The following is a 19,963-nucleotide window of genomic DNA, read 5'->3' on the forward strand; positions in this document are numbered from 1 at the left end:
CAAATAGACTTGACGCCGGGGGCGTCCCTGCCTAACTTACCTCACTACAAAATGAGCCCCAAAGAACACCAAGCCTTACAACATATAGTGGATGAGCTGCTAGCCAAGAAGCTAATTCAATCAAGTGTGAGCCCTTGCGCGGTGCCAGCGTTGTTGGTGCCTAAGAAGGACGGCAGCTGGAGAATGTGTATGGACAACCGATCCATTAATCGCATCACAGTTAAATTTCGTTTTCCAATGCCTAGAATTGAGGATATGCTGGATAGACTATCGGGGGCAACGGTATTCTCAAAACTTGATTTACGTAGTGGCTACCACCTGATAAGAATTCGTAGCGGGGGCGAATGGAAAACGACATTTAAGACACGCCAAGGTTTATACGAATGGAAGGTTATGCCTTTCGGATTGTGCAATGCACCGGCGACGTTTATGCGACTAATGAATGAGGTGCTAAAGCCATTTCTTAACAAATGTTGCGTTGTGTATTTTGATGATATACTAGTTTATAGCGCCACTAGTGAGGACCACATCAAACACCTAACAACTATATTTGATACATTGAGGAAGAATAAGTTGTTTTTTGAACAGCCGCAAATGTGAATTTGCTACAGAGCGTGTATCTTTTCTCGGATTCATTATCTCGGCGAATGGTATTGGCGTGGATCCAGGAAAGGTGGCTGCAATAAAAAATTGGCCAACCCCCAGGTCATTGACAGATATTCACAGTTTTCACGGGTTGGCGAATTTTTACCGAAGATTCATACGGGGATTCAGCAGTATTATGGCCCCATTCACCAATGGGCTAAAATTACCGCAGTTCACGTGGGCTGAAGAGCAGCAGCAGAGCTTTGATGAAATCAAACGTGCACTAACAATGACGCCCATCTTAGTGTTACCTGACTTTACTAAGCCATTTATGGTTGACACAGACGCTTCTACCATCGGCATTGGGGCAGTATTATCGCAAGACAGCAAACCGGTGGAGTTCTTTAGTGAAAAATTATGCCCGTCACGGCAGCGCTGGACTGTTTACGAATAAGAATTGTATGCGGTTGTTAGAGCTTTAAAACAGTGGGAACACTATCTGCTCCACCAGGACTTTGTTTTCTGCAATGATCACAAGGCTTTACAGTACATCTATTCTCAGAAAAATATCAATCGGATGCATGCTCGCTGGGTGATATTTCTTCAAAGGTTTACTTTTATGCTTAAGCATAAGAGTGGAGTGCAAAACCGGGTAGCTGATGCACTAAGTAGAAGTGCTGCTCTCATTACCACGCTACAGACTGAGTTCTCCAGTCTCAATTACTTGAAGGATTTATATTCTGAAGATGAATATTTTAAAGAACACTGGTTAAATTGCTGTAAACAAGAAACCAATACAGAATATTCTATACGCCATGGGTTTTTATTTAAGGGAAACCTTTTATGCATTCCTAGTTCTTCATGGCGACAACAGATCATTAAGGAAACTCACGCGGGTGGGTTATCGGCGCATTTAGGCCGTGATAATACAGTCATCCAGCTGCAGCAAAGATTTTTTTGGCCGCACCTAAGACGTGATGTATCGAAGTTTGTGGAGAGATGCTCAGTGTGCCAAACATACAAAGGGGGAGGACAAAACACCAGCTTGTACCAGCCGTTGCATGTACCGGAGTCAATCTGGGAAGATTTAAGTCTCGACTTTGTGATGGGATTGCCGAGAATCAAGCGTGGAAACGTTCTATCATGGTCTTTGTAGATCGTTTCTCAAAAATGGCACATTTCGTTGCATGTAAGAAAACCTTTGACGCTCTCAACATTGCCAAACTGTTTTTTCAGGAAATAGTTCATTTGCATGGCATCCCGCGGAGCTTGACGTCTGATAGGGATGTTAAATTCATCAGCCATTTCTGGCGTGAGCTGTGGAAAGGTTACACACGCAGATTCAGTTAAGCTCCTCATATCACCCGCAAACCGACGGACAAACGGAAGTGGTGAGTCGCACATTGGGTAATCTATTGCGTTGTTTAGTACAAGACAACCCCAAAATTTGGGATGAATTACTCGGCCAGGCAGAATTCGCATTCAATTCAATGACGAACTGCTCGACTGGTATGTGCCCATTTAGTATTGTTTATACTAAAATATCAAATATAGTTCTTGATGTTGCAGTGCTGCCGAAGTGTAAGAGCAAATCGGCATCAGCACTCGTAGACAATTACACGGAATTCTTATCTAGCATCCGAGCTAAAATTCAAGCTGCTAATGAGAAGTACAAACGGGATGTGGATGTACATAGAAGAGAGAAATTATTCAAGCCAGGAGATTTAGTGCTTGTTCGGTTAAAGAGAGAACGCTTACCCGTGGGTGAGTATTCAAAGCTGGGAAAAAAGAAATGGGGGCCGTTTCCCATCAGCAGTAAGATCAATGATAATGCTTATATCGTTGATCTTCCGGAGGAGTTCAATACGTCTCACACTTTCAACGTCAAGGACATCTATGCTTACGCTCCACCTGATGATGGTGTCACCCAAGTTCATTCTGTGGGTACAGATGACAATTTTAATGGAGGCGAATGATGCGGAGCACTATATCTTTATAGTGTTACGGGTACTATCTTACCTTTCTGGTTTATGCCGTTACTTGCTTGAGCTCCACTACCTTTTGAGCTTTATTAGTTATATAGTACAGAAATCCACTTTTTCTGTTTTCATACTTTATTTAGTATAGGAATATATTGATAGTATATTAGAGCTTCCCTGTAGAGAAGAAAGGCAGGTTTTATTATTGATCATTAGAAATCACTACAGCTATCTGTTTAGCTTGTGTTATTACTTGCTTCTCTGTTTTCAATCCTTGACAGGTGCTGCGGCATCAACATGTCCAACACAAGTCAATAAGAATTAATAGAAATTATTGTTATAAAAAGTTATGTAATTGAAGTTGTAACTATCAACATAGTCATTGTTTTAAATTTAAATTAATGTTCTTATTGATTTTTAATTGATGAGGGAAAATTAAGATGGTTGAGATCAGAGATGGGAGGATATTTATACAACTTGATGATGAGACAGGAGAGAAAATAATTCATTAAAGTGATGATTCTAATTAATATTCATTAATTAATGAGAGAGATGATGAATATTGAATTTTAATCTTGACTTATTTTACTTGTTATTGTTGATTTGGGAGTGAGAGATGTATTGTGATGAACTTACTTTGACTTACTATCTTATTTTGGTGTTTGTATCATTATATGAAACTTATTCATGATTTAATATTAGGATGTTAGTATAACACTTCTTACCTCATACTTTGATGTTAATATATTACTCATTTTGCACGAGTTGTTGATTCTAAGGCTTCCTCCTCGCCTCAAGGACATAAAATACCTCAATATCCAAATGCTTAATTTCAAACCTGCTAGGAAGATCTGCTATAGAAGTAAGTTTATGTTAATATAGTAAATAAAAAAAGTATATAGAGAAAATGAAGGATTTTCATATGATTTTTATTAATCTTAATATGACATGTGATTGGTTTCACTAAAATTAGTTTAGCCTTCATTAAGGCAAAAGGGGTGTTTCAAAGGTTTATTGAAGTTTTAAAAAGATGGAGTATTAACCAATATCAAAAGTAATTGTGGAGTGATAGAGTTTCTAATTATAGTAGAACTTCATTAATGATAATCTTGGAGTTCATGTGTTTGCTTATGGAGATGCTTATAAATTATGTTCAAAGTGAGTTGCCTTGATGTGTGCTTTTAATGAATTACCATTTTAATTTATGAGATTTTTAGAATGTATGAAAAAATAATTAGAGATGGAGGGATTAGAATTAGTAGAATAATAATTGTGTATATGCTTTGTAATTTTAGTTGATGTAGTATTAAAAATTATCAATCCGTATCATTTGGAGATATAGCGACACCTTGGTATATTAAATTTAAGTATCCTAGATATATTATACAAAATATTTTAGTTATGAATAAAATAGTCTTTGGAGTTAAAATTGAGTAATTAAAATGGAGAAGTTCCATGATTGTTTTTTTGATAAGAGGATATTATGCAGATATGAAGTTAAGCTTCACACAATTGCAAGTAAGATGCCAATGTTGTATGAATTCAAATGTTGGATAGTAAAAATCGATAATATGTAAGTTTACTGTGGAAGATATGTAAATATTTAGATGTATATGTGGCAAAATTAAATAGAGATAAATTAAGGGATTTTTATATCGGAGATATAATTAGAGTCATCTCTTGAGGATGGTAATTGAAAATAAATTAAATTAGTTTGGAGATGTATAATTAAACAGTGACAATTCACATCTTGGAAGAGTATAAAAAATTATTGTCGGAGAATTAGTAAGGAGTAGTAGACTCAAGGTAACATTTATTTATAATGATTTGGGAAGAATAGGTTTAGCACGTAAGTTTATGTTGGTAGAAGTTGCTCTAGCGTAATTTATCAAGAATAAATTTAATACCTCAGGCAAAATTCATCAGGAATGAATGAAAATTGAAAATTCATAAATTTAATCCTGAATAATTGATGTTTTATGCTTCACTGATGATGTATTATGTCCGCAGCCTTCAATGATATTTCATGCTTCAAAGTAGGCAGTTGCATTCAAGTCTTTTTGTAAGTTGTCATTGCCTTACATTGCATACATTAGCATATACTTTGCAATGATCAACTGTCTTTTTTGGTTTTACAACTTTCACCCTTTAAAACAGCTGGTAAAGCTGAATGTAGACACTTCATTGGATGTAGATGTTTTTGGTTCATAGATTTTTGGTTATTTTTAGGATGAAAATCATTGCTTTTACTAGTTTTCATGGTCTTAGTTGATCTTATATGTTTATGATTTTTTTTTTGGGTTTCTAGTTATTAGAATTTATAATGAATCATTATTATTTGCTTCTTGTTCGTTATGTCCTCAAAAACTAAGCATTACTGGTTTGGCTGCTGTAATTTTACTTTTGTCGAGATGATTGAACATGGTCGATTATGCTTGATGCTTGTTGATGCTTCATTTGTCTAATAGGGTCAATTGCTAACCATTGTGGAATATCTAGTACTGTTGTATCGAGCATTATTACCAACACCAGTTTGGTATCGTTTCTTCCTGAACAAGGAATACGGCAGCCTCTTCTCCTCCCTTACCACAGGGCTGTATCTAACTTTTAAGCTAACATCTGTGGTTGAAAAGGTAGTCCTATTATTTTATCAGACCATTATATTTTGAACTTTTGAAACTTTTAAGGACCCAGCTGGGTTAATATATGCTTTTATATACCTGCAACATGAGGATAAATTTGAGTTTTGCATGTAGGTTCAATCCTTTATGGCAGCAGTAAAGGCTTTGTCACGGAAAGAAATGCATTATGGATCTAATGCCACAGTAGAACAGGTAAATGTTTTGATACTTTCTCCAGTAAACAGCTTCTAACAAATATTTGCTTTTAACCAATATGTTTTTGAATTCAACAAGAATCGTAATGTTTAAAATGATGTGGTCAAGGTTAGGCCAATATGAATGTTCTCTGTAACTTCTAGGAATTTGTCGTAGTGCCGGGAATACTGAGATAGGCTGACCTTGAACTTTGTTAAGAGCATTGCTTTTTTCCTTGGCTAAAGAGAGATTCTTGGTGCGTGATGAGGTTTGATCATTTTTGCAACTGCTTGGTTTTCATTTTTCTTTAATGAAATAAGTGGTTCTTTTGTTTTTATCCTTTTGCCTTTGTTGAATTTGAATGCTTTTCTCTAATTCTTTAGTTCCTAGGGCTTATTTTTCCTAATCAGTTTTCAGATCAGCTCCTCAGCTAATTTGACGTGGTACACTTTGATTGTTTGCATCCAAATTCAAGGATGATGTTCCCTCAATTGGTACTGAGATTGATTTTGGTCTGGCCAATTTCTAAGTTATGGTTTAACAACCTCTTTGATCTAGGATGGTTAGGGTCAGTGTTTTCTAATGCATATAGATGATGTTTATGCATTTGGATCACATATAACTTACTGCTAAACATGCCAAAATTTTTCTTTATTTAAATATAAAATAATAAGCATAATGCTTATAATTCAAACAATAAACACTATCATCTAATAAATTCAAAAATATCAACTAGAAATTTAAACTAGGTAAAACTAATGAGCACTTGTAAATACCTTTTGTGTAAAGTTTTAACAACATTCGGAACACTATCATGTCAACATGTTATGTAGAATAAATTAGATAAAAAAACTATTTATCGAAGTAATAAACCCAGGCCTCATACCTCCATGTGATGATTTCCTCTAAAATTAGGTGATCACACTTGTATTGTAATTGAATCATGCATCTAACTTGCACACGAAATTAAAACTAAAGAAGAAATTCTATGTAATTAAAGTTGTGATATTACATTCCACAAATCTGACATTTATAGGCTCTTCAACCTTAGTTTAATAGATATTATTGGCATAAGATTGACCTGATTAATTCCTGATAGCTATCAACTTCAAATGTGATTTTATTCAAAATCTAATTAAAAAAAAGGAAGCCTAAACTTATCCAAAAAAAAAAAAAAAAGCAACATGAACAGACGAGCAAGGGGAGCAACTACAAATAGTTAGAAAATAAATATTCCGCAATTAGTGGCTGAAGATGTGTATCCCTGAATATCAATCGACGATCCAACAACTAGACTGCAATAGTAGCAGCAACAACACTTGCATGTAGCAAGATAACTATAGTAACAATAATTGGGAGGTAAAAATTACTTGCAAGATTACGTAACCAATAGTAACAATAAATAAGAGGATTGTATAGCAGTAACAACATCTAGGAGGATAGAATGTGTAGCATCACAATGGAGGGCTACAATTTTGTATTAGTTTATGCGGATTAAAAAAAAAGGCATCTGATGCAAGCAAAAAGTAAGCAAAAAAATTAGGAGGCCCCCCCTAATTTTTTTGCTAGAAAAACCATACCTTACTAGGATAAAGAAAATTACACAAAATAGACAAAATAAGAAATAACACAACTTTTTATAATAAAAGACTCCTACAACTCTTGACACTTACAAACTTGGCACAAACACAAATTAAAAACACCTAAAGTTGCATTCCATTCGTTGCTTTGAGAAAAAGGATACATGTGGAAGGGAACTTGCGGAGAGACGAAAGAGATTAGAAGACTAGTCGAAGTAGGGGAGTAACTCGCAAGTTATCCCAAGCTAGAGAAGAAGAAGAAGTGGACAAAGCTCTCAAGCTTTTCTAAAAACCCTCAGGTTTTATCTCCAAAAATCATAATTTTCACCATCCTCAACCATCCAAAAAGATCTTCTATATATAGGCAAAAGAGGGAAACCAAACAGCCATAACACCTCTAAATAAGCCAATTAGATTTGGGGAAAAGAAAGGTCAACAAACACTTCAACAATTCCCAAACGGCACAGCAAAACAGAGAAGGGAGTTCACGGGAACCAAGCAGAAAACCCACGGAACCAAGCAGCAAATTCACGGAACCAAGTAGAGAACCGCGGAACCGAGTAGCCCAGCACGGAACCAAGCAGCTAGCCGCTGAAAGCAAGCAGCAGCCATGGGAACCAAAGGGGCAAAGCCACGGGACAATCAACCAGCACAGGAAAACGAGAAGACAAAGGGGAGGAGAAGAGATAAGTGGGGGAAATCAAAGAGACACACGAAGAAACCAAATAAAAAGGAAAAAGGGGAATGAAGCGAATAATTCTTCAATAAATGAACTAAAAAATAGCTCATAATGAGCTAGATTTTAGCTCAAAATATTAATGAGCTAGCAAGCCCAAGAGAAGTCAAAACCAAAATTTATGATTTGATTTGACCCCCCTTGCCTACATCAGACTCCCCTACTTGAAAAACTCATCTCCCGATGAGTTGTCTTTTGATTTGATCCGAGGAGACGGTGGGAGTGCATCTAACTCTTGAATCTTAGCCTCAAATTTCTTCAGGATTTTTTCTTTTTCTTTCTCGAATTGGTCTTGAAGAAATTTCTTCTTTTTCTTGAATTTCTCATCACATAAGAACATGTGATATTGAAGCTTGTACAACTCATTTTGTAGCGGATCAGTTGAACTTCCTTCCGTTAGAACCCATCTATCCATTAGAATTTGGACTTCACGATCTTCTAGATAATTTTCTTCCACCACCGGATTATTTGGCTGATGTTGATTTTCCATTTTTCTAAAAAGACTCAACAAAACAAGATTCACACAACTGCTATGACTTACCAAGAGTTTACTCGTCAGACCGGGATAAGAACTTGCTTTGATACCAATTTGATGCAAGAAAAAAAATTAGGAGGCCCCTAATTTTTTTGCTAGAAAAACAATACCTTACTAGGATAAAGAAAATTACACAAAATAGACAAAATAAGAAATAAGACAACTTTTTATAATAAAAGACTCCTACAACTCTTGACACTTACAAACTTGACACAAACACAAATTAAAAACACCTAAAGTTGCATTCCATTCGTTGCTTTGAGAAGAATGATACATGTGGAAGGGAACTTACGGAGAGACGAAAGAGATTAGAAGACTAGTCGAAGTCGGAGAGTAACTCACAAGTTATCCCAAGCTAGAGAAGAAGAAGAAGTGGACAAAGCTCTCAAGCTTTTCCAAAAAACCCTCAGGTTTTATCTCCAAAAATCATAATTTTCACCATCCTCAACCATCCAAAAACATCTTCTATATATAGGCAAAAGAGGGAAACCAAACAGCCATAACACCTCCAAATAAGCCAATTAGATTTAGGGAAAAGAAAGGTCAACAATCACTTCAACAATTCCCAAACGACACAGCAAAACAGAGAAGGGAGTTCACGGGAATCAAGCAGAAAACCCATGGAACCAAGCAGAAAACCGCGGAACCGAACAGCCCAGCACGGAACCAAGTAGCTAGCCGCAGAAACCAAGCAGCAGCCATGGGAACCAAAGGGGCAAAGCCACGAGACAATCAACAAGCACATGAAAACGAGAAGACAAAGGGGAGGAGAAGAGACAAGTGGGGGAAATCAAAGAGACACACGAAGAAACCAAAGATACAGGAAAAAGGGGAATGAAGCTAATAATTCTTTAATAAATGAACTAAAAAACAGCTCATAATGAACTAGATTTTAGCTCAAAATATTAATGAGCTAGCAAGCCCAAGAAAAGTCAAAACCAAAATTTAGGATTTGATTTGACCCCCCCTTGCCTACATCAGCATCGATGAATTTAGCATGTGATACTAATAAGCAAATTATGATAATGTTTTGCTTTCTACAAAGTAATCTGTGTCATCACAAAAAAGTTTGTTTTGCCGATTGAGTTTACCATTAGTACTGGGCACATTCTCATAATCCAAAGTAGCTTCAAGAATAAACTTTTTAGAATTACCTGGTAGAGGATTGGATGTATACCTATTAAAACTATCTTTTGTACAAAAGAATTTAAAACTATCTTTCATACATGAACTACTATTACATGTATACTTATTAAAGGCGTCCCGCATCGGATGCACACATAATCTCTTTTGTTATTCATCAATCTCTTTTGTATCATCTAAACTTTATGGATCACTATGATACTTTAATATCAATAATATTTTTCCAAGCCTATCACGTCACCAAAGTCATGGAAGACAACACTATCAATGAGTAGGTACTAAGTACAAGCATCCCCCCCAACTAATACCATAAAGAGGTGGATTTATATTTCAACATGCACATGCAAGTATTTGTATATATCATTTCTTTTGCATTAGCGCTAACATACATTAAATCTATCTATAAGACATTGTATGATACATTATAGAGTCTATACAAGCATTTGAACCATAGACTTGCAAACATACATATGTGATTTATAGGAATATGAGGAGTTAATCACAATGAGAATAGACAAATTATTACAAAACTATTTACAAAATGAAATAACAATCTTGTAAAGATAACTTCATTTTATGTGTTATCATATAAAGGAACATCATTTTATATGTAATCATATAAAGGAGAACAAATCATAAATAAATCAATCAAATGCATCAATTTTAGAAGGGAAGATTAATTGGATTTATAAATGAGATTACCCACTTTTAGATGTGCAATTGCTATTCAAACTTTTTACTATTCTAGTTAGTATAAGACATATGCATGCTAAAATTACTTGGGTTTCTTCATTCATTGTCATACCACTTGGAGAGACATGAAAGAAAGGGAAAGAAGAAAAACTCCATTAGGTTTTATCTATTTTGTATCGAGGAAGAATAAGATGGAAAAGAAAGTCCTGTATGGTGTTCCTACTCAAAAACTCACTTTGGTTGCCTCACACGGTTCAATCAGAGGCGCTTGATCGCTATCTCATTGCCCCCTTCATTAAAATAATAGCTTGGTTTCTCCTGATCCTCTTTTATCTTGCTCGCTTGCTCTCCTTTTGTTATAGCCTCTTGATTCCCATTAACCAACACGCGCGTGCGTGCGTACGAGCGCATACACACACATATATATATATGTATTGATTCTTGCAATTACTTTTAAAATTCTTCCATCATTATGTTTAAATCAGTAATTAATCAAGCTTAATTAATTTTTGGCTTAATGATTTTAAAATCAGTACATCATTATTCATCCAAATCATCGCTAGAAGGTCATGTATCTTGTTGAGAAATACCACTTTCTAGTTCAAGATAGATGCATTTTTAAATAAGTTTATAATTTCATCTTCTTTTAATACTTTGGGAGAATTAGACTTAGTCATGGAAAAATTAGAATGGGTTGATTCTTCAATCACCGAAGTCCTCTTTGTAAAATACGAAAAGAATTATTAGTGAAAAAATATGAAAGAAAAATAGTTGTATTGGATCTTTCATCATTGCTGAAAACAATATATTGACTAATTTACTTACCAAAACACTAAATTGCTCAATATATGGCTTATGATCAATCCATAATTCATTAAATGTCATGTGCACACCACCTCTTCTAATCAAGCATAAGGGGTGATAAAGGCAGGTATGATTTAGCCAATTGAATTATCACCAACATCTCTTATGGAATACAACCCACCTGAATAGAGTGATTGATGAATTCAATCGCCTAAACAAACTGAACCTAAACATAAACACAACCCGAACTCACAGTCTTATAAGACCACAATTCAACCATATGGAATCATCTAAATACATTTCATTCATTCAGCTACAGAGCTTCTAATACGTATAAGTTTTCACATTCATAACATCAAACTTTTGTCAATACATTACTTTATTATGATTCATGTCTTACACCAAAATTAAAAAGTAAAATATATTGTAGTAAGTTCAAATTTTGATTGTAACTCATGCTCAATCTCATCCTTCCATCTACCTATAATAACAACTAGAATAAATTTGGTGAGCTATGAAGCGTGTCGAGATAAATAATTCTAATTTGAATTTCTCAACTCAAGAAAAGGAAATAATATGACATGTTAATCATGTACTTGACATAAGGATTAAAATATGATGATGGATTAGTCTAGCTCATTACATATAATCATTGTGAAAGAAATTATTGAATAAAGACAACATAACAATAATATAATTTTCTTGAAGGAGTCAACGTAGAAATGCCAAGGGTTTAATCATCATATTCACAACACTAATCATGTGTACTAGTGTAAAAGCACTAATTCAATCATATTATGATATTTATTTACTTGTTTCATTTATTTTATATCATAGCTTTTCATAACATTAGAATGTATCATATTTATGGATGTTTAGATTTATTGGCCCTCATAAGTAGTGGATTGTATTAGATCCATATCGAATTAACGAGGCAGGAACAGACAGTCGAACAGTTAAAATATTTCTTTCTAATTCAAAACAAACAATCTGTCAACTACATCACTTGTAAATATTGAAGAGCCGCTAACAGTCCTTACACATTTTAATATGGGTTTAAACCATATTTTACCTTCTCTTGTTTGATCGTCGTCTTTTGTAGATGTATTCCTCTTTTTCAGTTATTTCTACTTATCAAGAGACTTACCTAAAAATTTTAGTTTAAAAGTTTGAGTTTACAAAGTAAACTCAATGGATAATTACACTTGTAGCATATAAATGTTATATAAAAATAATCGTATTCATTTTCCCTTCTTTTGCAATTAATATATATATATATATATATCATTTCCATTTCATATGACATAAATCCTTTATATATATTTTTCTCAAATAATATATTCATTTTTCAAATAACATTTGTTCATTTTCATCTTCCATTTATTCCTTTTCCCTTTTTAATTTAGTACAGGAGCACTGTATAAAATTTGCACCAATGAAGATATAACTATTTCTATTTTCATTTTCGTTTCTTTTTAACGTGCACGGGTACATTGCGTCCCCAACCAGTACCAGAAGGGGATGAACTCCTTTAATTTGCGTGTATGTATCTTTTATCTTTCATTTATGCTTTCATTTATATATTATAAGTTATTTTAGTAATTTCATTGTTCTTTACCTATCTCTTTACATGTGTTTTAAATAACAACTACATGTTTAAATTTACCTTCTTTTTTATTCTTGCATGTATTTTAAATTGATATATGCATATGCATCCTTCATATATACATATACATATACATTCATATTATATAATAATTTTCATTTCAATTTTTCATTATCTCATATACATTTTAAATCAACATCATCTTGTATGTAATAGCATTCAAATATAAGTAAAGACAAATATAGAATTGAAATGAAAATAAAATAATGTATTTGTCATTAATAATTTAGTTACCAACTTTGATTTTTTTCGTGCTTCAATTCCTTTCAAACTTCGAGCTTTGACATAGACTTCAATTGCTCGTCTCATCTCAATTATGAAAATCTCTCATTGTTCAAATAATATTAAGAAAGGTAGAGGCAGGCCTAAAATGACTTGGTTAGAAAATATTAGAAATGATCTTTCTTTATTAGATTTAAATGAAAATTTGACTTTTAATAGGACATAATAGAGAAATATGATTCGTGTAGCCAACTCCACGTAGTGAGACAAAGGCTTGATGTTGTTGTTGTTGTTCAAATAATATTCATTTGCATTAATTTCTGTTAAACAACTTTACCAAAATGAAACGTCTTCAAAACACTTCTGATTTAATTTGATCTTTAAGGAAAACTTCAAATGCGTCGAATATCATCTACAAAATATTGATTTATTCTAATTTAATATATTTTAATTCAATTTCATAATCTATTGCAACTCTCTAAATTTATAAAAATAAATTACATCAATAAGCCTTCTTTTCTTCCTTGTTGAATCGAGATTTTCCCCACTAGATTTCTTCTTCCTATTTGACAATCGCATATTATTTCGTTAATTAGAGAAATTTAAAATAATAATTTGATTGTAAAATAATAATTCAAATCACTTGGTTTTTCTCCCGTTGTCCTCCGTCGTTAGAAATGGAAACTCGTTGTTTCGTCCTTTCCAAAAATTTTCTTCTCTTCAAATTTTCTTCAATTTCTCTCCTAATTCCTTCCTTTATCGTTAAATGAGACATTCCTCTCAGCTTGGATAAAAGAAATCACGAAATAATTTGCACACATGCGAAAAGAATCGACGAACAAACATTCCTTCTTCTCCTTTCTCTCGGTCGGTTTCCTTCGAGTGAAGCTTTCGTTCATTCGTTTGATTTCACTGGAGTGATTGAATCATAGTTATTACTTACGAGGAGTCGCTTCCTCTCACTCCCATACATGATTCCTAGTTTGAATACATGATCCGAACCCGCCAGCCCCCCGATCCGTGGCCAAATTCAGCCTGCTTAGTCGTCTGTTTCGTCCATCTGGTTAGTAAAAGACGATTTAGATAAGCCGGCTGAACTGGTTCTTACACATGTCTATAGTGCAAAATAGTGCACTATGACAAATAGTGCAGTGGAACACACCCCTCACTATTTTCATGGCGGTGAGCAAGGGGTTAAAATGGTGCACAATATTTACACTATGCATGGGTATTAGCACACAGCTCCCATAGCTTGCACTATTTTACTTTATATGATATATTGTTTATAATTAATATTTATTTTATTTATAAATTATTTATTTATTTTATTTTTTCTTAATTAACATTTATTAGGGCATAAGACTTGTCCCCAATCTGCAAGGCTTATTCATCTCTTGGTTTTGTTTGACTCTTGGTCTCGTTTTAGTTTGCTCTCATATTCAATTCATCAAACACTTCTCTCGTTCTTCTTAAACACGTCCCTCACCTTGCTGAATTTTGCTTTCACCTTTAACACTTCAATGCTTTGAACATTGGTATCACTAAATGCGCTCTCACCTTCAACGCTATGCAAGAAAGTTTCCAAGGCTTTGATGAAGGACCTTCTCGCCACTATTACCTTGCATGAAGTCTTTGACCTAATCACTGCTCTCGCCTCACATGAAAACTATGACGTCCTCCTCTCTTTGCCTTAGACAAACAAAGCTTAATTCCAAGGCTTCAGCTCTTGGCTAGCATACTCTCGACATAAGGTTCGTGTATGGTTTGTTCATATCCTTCTTTCATTAGTTTATGTTGTGTCATAGGTTCTTTTTTCACATATTTGGTGCCTGTTAGGTTGGTGTTATGGTGAGGTAAAATATTTCTCTTCAGTAATTTAAGTCATAGTAAGATATTTATTAATATGCTATATCCTTTTTTCAAGAAAATATTTTATGTTGTGTCAACCTATGAAATTGTTATCAGTACATTTTTTAATCTAATAGTCTTTCATATTTAGATTTTTTTTAATCCATATTTTGCATTCTTTTAAAATAAGCGCTATAGCTCTACGAGGACCTTTGTACTATGGTGTGTTGTTTGTCACTGACAATTATGATCCTCATACCATATTATCGTGAGGTCATCATCCAACTTATTGGCGAACATCATTATGTTTCATAATGTTTAATTGAGCCCAGGTGTAACATATTATTATCATCAATGAAGTACACCTCAAATTAATATGGAGGGCTTGAGGATTATTTTTGCTCCATAGGAGGATCATCTTGTTAAGCTATTGCCTCACTTATACGTGTCATATCACAGCATAGCATTGCCAACATATCTCAGATAACATGTTCTTGGGCTCATTTCATACATTTTGCATAATAGAACATTTAAACCATTTTTTTCATCATGAATAAGCTAATCGACATTATGCATCTATATGTAACTCAAAAGTACATACCTTGTTTTTAAAATACAGCGGTTTTATAAAATGTTAGTATACTTATAGTATCTTAAACATGAGCATTGCATAATTATAATTTATGCATGATCATTTAATCATGATTTGCTATACATAAACATGCACTTTACAATATGAAGAGCTATCTAGCACATTGCGTACATACAAGTCTAAATACATATAAGAATTTCTATGCATAAGACTAAAGCATGCATACTCCCTGGATTGAGCATCTTATACTAATTGAGAATCAACAATTGGATAAGTTTCCTTGCATCGGTCACCACAAAACCTTAAATCTTTTATATACAATTTAGGAAATCTAAATATCTCATATTATAATAATATTCCCACTTACCAACTCATATTGAAACTAAAATAATCTCCAAATATACTTGTAACTTAAAATGATCTCACCCTATACAAGTCTTAATGCTTGCATAACTTGATCCAAAGTTGATTCCACTGATGGATTACGAAAATTTTATTCTTTTCTTCTGAAACTAGCCTCTTCTCCTTCCCCTTGTACTGCCCTTTGGCCCAACAGCATCTCACGTTCTACATTCTCTTTGTTTCGCTAGCAGAATGTTACGGAATCAGAATTAATAGGGATATATAATTCTATCAGGTATTAGTATAAATTAATAATTAGATATTCAATATCCTTTTTAATAACGTCATCACCATTTATTTTCACATCAGTCATTGCATGTTTAGCATCAGGACTTTAGTTTGGGTAAAGAGGGAATTAAATATATAAATTGTAACATTAAACTAATCTTAAACTAAATAATTTATACAAGTCTTTTGATATATAAATATAACAAAATGTTCATAATAAAATATAGAATTCAGAAAAATACTTTAGTTATTTTTATTTCATGAGAAAATTGAGGATGAAAATTTGAAGTCCTTTATTTTAAGTTTTGAGTATTTTTTTAGTATTACGTTAGAGTCTTCCTGAGTATACCTTTATGAGGAAGACTATGGTCATGAAGCATGATTTTAGTTATCTCACATAAGGTTTTGTTTTATTTCTTACAACCATATTTTGTGAGGAGCGCAAGGAATCAAATTTATTTTGTATACCTTTTTTATAGCGAAAATGATTAAACGATTCATTTTCAGTTTTTGGCCATGATTATTATGAATATATGTGCATCATGACCTTTATTAAAAAATTGTTGATAAAGTCATTTGAAAGAGAACAAAATCTTATTCTTTACCATAGAAAGCCCTAGTAAATCTTGAGTTGTCATCAACAATGACTAAGTGATATTGTTTGCTCCCAAGACTTAGAAAATCTTGAGTTGTCATCAACAATGCAGCTTTGTGATGGACCGGTTCGGTCCATAGCAACACCGGCCCTTAAAGGGCCGGTTCTCACTTACTACAGGCGGAGAACCCGCCTGCCTGGGCGGACAAGCCGAGGGGGGGAAAGCTCTCGGGTGGGCCCCTTGGGCCCACCAAATTGAAGAGAAAGGTTGTGGTGTTTGCCCTAGGGGTAATGAGGGGATTTTGAGGGGTTCATGTGAAAGTTAAAAGTGAGTTAGGGTGGTTTTTTGGAGGGATCTCATTTTGGTGGCTGTTTTAGTTTTCTTTTTCTCTAGGGCTTGGGAGAAAGCTTCTCTTCTCGAATTGAGAGCATTGTATCCGTGGAAACTTGTAAGTCTTTTAATATTCAAGTTATTGAAGTGTTTGTGAGTGTTTTCATCCAAGAAATTTCGCATTTTTCCATCGTTTTTGGGCTGTTTTGCTTGGATTCCAAAAATTACAAATCAAGGTCCATCACTTTGGTTTTCTTCCCAAGTTGGCAAGAATCACATAAATGATCTCTTTACAATTTGATGGTAGGCAAAACTTTTGCTAGATTACAACACAACCTTTTGAATATTTTACAAATTGGATGCTCAATATGATGATGCCAAAGCAATGACTAATTTAATTGAGAAGAAAGATGTGAATTTGTAGAATCATCACAGAAAAATCTATTTTATAGGCATTACTGCTTAATTTTCCCCAAAAAAGTAAACGTGATCGGAATCATGAGTGATGTAATGAGAATCTCGGAAAACAACTTCAAAATATTTATTGCAAAATCTGCAAGATACTAAATAGATTATGACCTAGCCTATCTTGTAGCAGAAAGTTATCAATTGTAATATGGGATACCAGCCAGATCTTACAAACTCTAATCATTTTCCTTTTTGTGTATTGCTAAAAATAACATGTCCACCATTCCTTGATTTCAGTGAGATAATTTAGATTTGTCTCTAGTCATGTGACTTGAGCATCTGCTGTTGAAATATTATTTGCCTCCATTTGTCCTCATATGGAGGCACGCCTAAAATATAAAGCCAACTTTTTTATTTTGGCACCTATGGCAGACGTCAAAGCTTTTTCATGAAAATTTCTTTATAGTAGTAGCTTTTTTCAAGAGGAATGAGCCCATTAGGAATGTTAGTAAAATTGGTAAATATATTTTTATAATGGACTCATGCCGAAGCACCTCTAAGTGGCTCATCCATTTGTAGCCAGGGGTTTCAAAACTTGACACGACCCGAAATCCGACCCGGAAATTCAGGGTTCGGGTCAACCCGTTTGCCATACGGGTCAGGTTCGGGTTCAAAATTTCGATTCGTTTATAAAACTGGGTCGGGTTTGGGTTGACCCAAAAACCCGAAATCAACCCGAACTGACCTGACTCACTCAGACTCCACCAATTCGCCTCTTGCAGTGCTAGCAAGCCCTCACGATTTGGGTATGTCAACTCCTCCCTAGATCCCACACCAGATTCTATTTCGCATCGATCCCGCATTGAGCACTACAGCGGCATAGCCTCAACGTCTGAACTCCACCCTCAATCACGTAGCCGTGCAGGCCTGAAATTCTGAGCTTTCCATTGAACTCAGTGTCAAGGAGGACATTGCTTGCATTGATGTCTCTGTGAATAACAACTTGTTCCCATTCCTCGTGAAGGTAGAGAAAACCAGCGGTAATGCCGCAGATAATTTTAAACATGTTGAAATCTAGTCGTTCCCAGTGCAAATGATCCAACAGACACAAAGATCAATTCGTGAGATACTCCCATGGATCACGTCATAATGAAGGAACAAATTTAGGAAAGATTTTTTATGTATTAAATCTGCAATTTATTATTTCCTCATTGGGATATCTTGTATAGATCTATAAATAGGGAAGATTGTAATAAAGAATTTCAAGCTTTTCCCTCTCAAATTCTCAGTTTTAACATGGTATCAGAGCCAACGACCTTAATTGCCGTCGGAGAACGATCCTAGATCGTCAAAAGAAAAAGAGAAGAAGAAGAAGCTCGGACTTGATCGTGCCGACCCGAACGGGAAGAGACGGAGTCAAAGCTTCAATCGGAACTTCCGATCTAAGAGGAAGGCCAAAGTCATCAAGACTCCCGCTAAGAGCCGAACGTCCGAGCGTATCCGGAGAAGGAGCATCTTCGGCTGTCTTCTCCCGAGCCGAACGGACGAAGAAGCAGATGGCGGACGGCGAGCATCCCGATCCGACAGGGAAGGAAGATCGTCGAAAGGAGCACCCGCTCAATCCTCACTTCCGATCGCACGACCCAGTCGAGACCGTTCGGAAGTCCGATCCACGCGTGAGATTCGCGGGAGAAAGTCCGCCTGCGTGCAGCTTGAAGGGGACCGCAACCGTGCCCTAGCCCAATCCGAGCCTCTTTAAGGCTCCACCGGTTCCTTTGTTTTTGCGTTAAAAAAAATCAAATTGATAGTTTTCATTACTATCATTTGATTCAAAAATGTCAGAGATCAACCCTTCTTCGAACACTGATCAACTTGAGGATTCTATGATGCACCATGGACGTGGTGACCTTCAAAACATACAACATTCCTATCGTCTAAATGGAAAGAACTACCTGAAGTGGTCTCAATTTGTGAAGACTTACTTGAAGGGGAAAGGTAAAATACATCACCTCCTTGAAGGGGGACCAAAAGAAGGAGATCCCAAATTTGGGGCATGGGATGAAGCAGACTCCATGATTATGTCATGAATGTGGAATTCCATGACTCCAGTAATTAGTGATACATTTATATCATCCTTTCAACGGCAAAGGACATATGGGATGCTTCCAGACAAACCTACTCCAAAGCTCGTGACGCGGCTCAAATCTTTGAATTTAAAGTCAAAGTTGGAAGCACGATGTAGGGGAGTAAGACCGTGACGGAGTATGCCACCATTCTACAAAACCTTTGGCAAGAACTTGAACACTATAGGTGCATAGTAACCATATGTCCGGAAGATGCTGCGATCCTAAAGAACTTTATTGAAAAAGATAGAGTTTATGATTTTCTTGTAGGACTAAATTCAGAATTTGACCAAGTTAGGGTTCAAATTCTTGGCAAGGAGGAGACGCCATCACTCAATGAAACCATTTCCCTCATCCGCGTAGAAGAAAGTCGACGAGGAGTGATTTTAGAACCGAAGACAGTTGAGAGCTCAGCAATGGTGATGAACAAAGAATCGTCATGGAAGGAGAAGGGTAAAGATTCTTCGAAGTTCAAAGACAAGGACTCACTTTGGTGCAGCTATTGCAAAAAGTCAAGACACACAAAGGAAACATGCTGGAAAATACATGGAAAACCCCCCAGCAAGGAGTGGAATCAAAAGGGTGAACCAAGGAGCACATCACATGCCAACAACACTACAAGTAAGCCAGAAGCACGGTCCAGCCTTGGAGAATTCAATAAAGAAGATATTGATAAA

General features: G+C 35.2%; 1 protein-coding gene across 3 annotated transcripts in view; it reads left to right on the top strand.

Moving 5' to 3' along the window:
- Positions 1–19,963, top strand: part of LOC110113550 (RING finger and transmembrane domain-containing protein 2) — a 51,642-nt gene that overhangs the window by 16,899 nt on the left and 14,780 nt on the right. The window contains exons 5-7 of one of the 3 annotated variants that reach the window (XR_002305158.2): positions 5,033–5,197; positions 5,321–5,398; positions 5,545–5,648. Coding sequence is in view for 1 of the 3 variants with exons in the window: in XM_020846185.2 (XP_020701844.1) it covers positions 5,033–5,197; positions 5,321–5,398 (243 nt within the window). In the remaining 2 variants the exon portion in view is untranslated. The remainder of the gene's footprint in view (positions 1–5,032; positions 5,198–5,320; positions 5,399–5,544; positions 5,649–19,963) is intronic. The other 2 variants (XR_002305159.2, XM_020846185.2) reach the window with 2 other exon arrangements.

Source organism: Dendrobium catenatum, unplaced genomic scaffold, assembly GCF_001605985.2.
Source record: "Dendrobium catenatum unplaced genomic scaffold, ASM160598v2 fragScaff_scaffold_1557, whole genome shotgun sequence".
NCBI lineage: Eukaryota > Viridiplantae > Streptophyta > Magnoliopsida > Asparagales > Orchidaceae > Dendrobium > Dendrobium catenatum.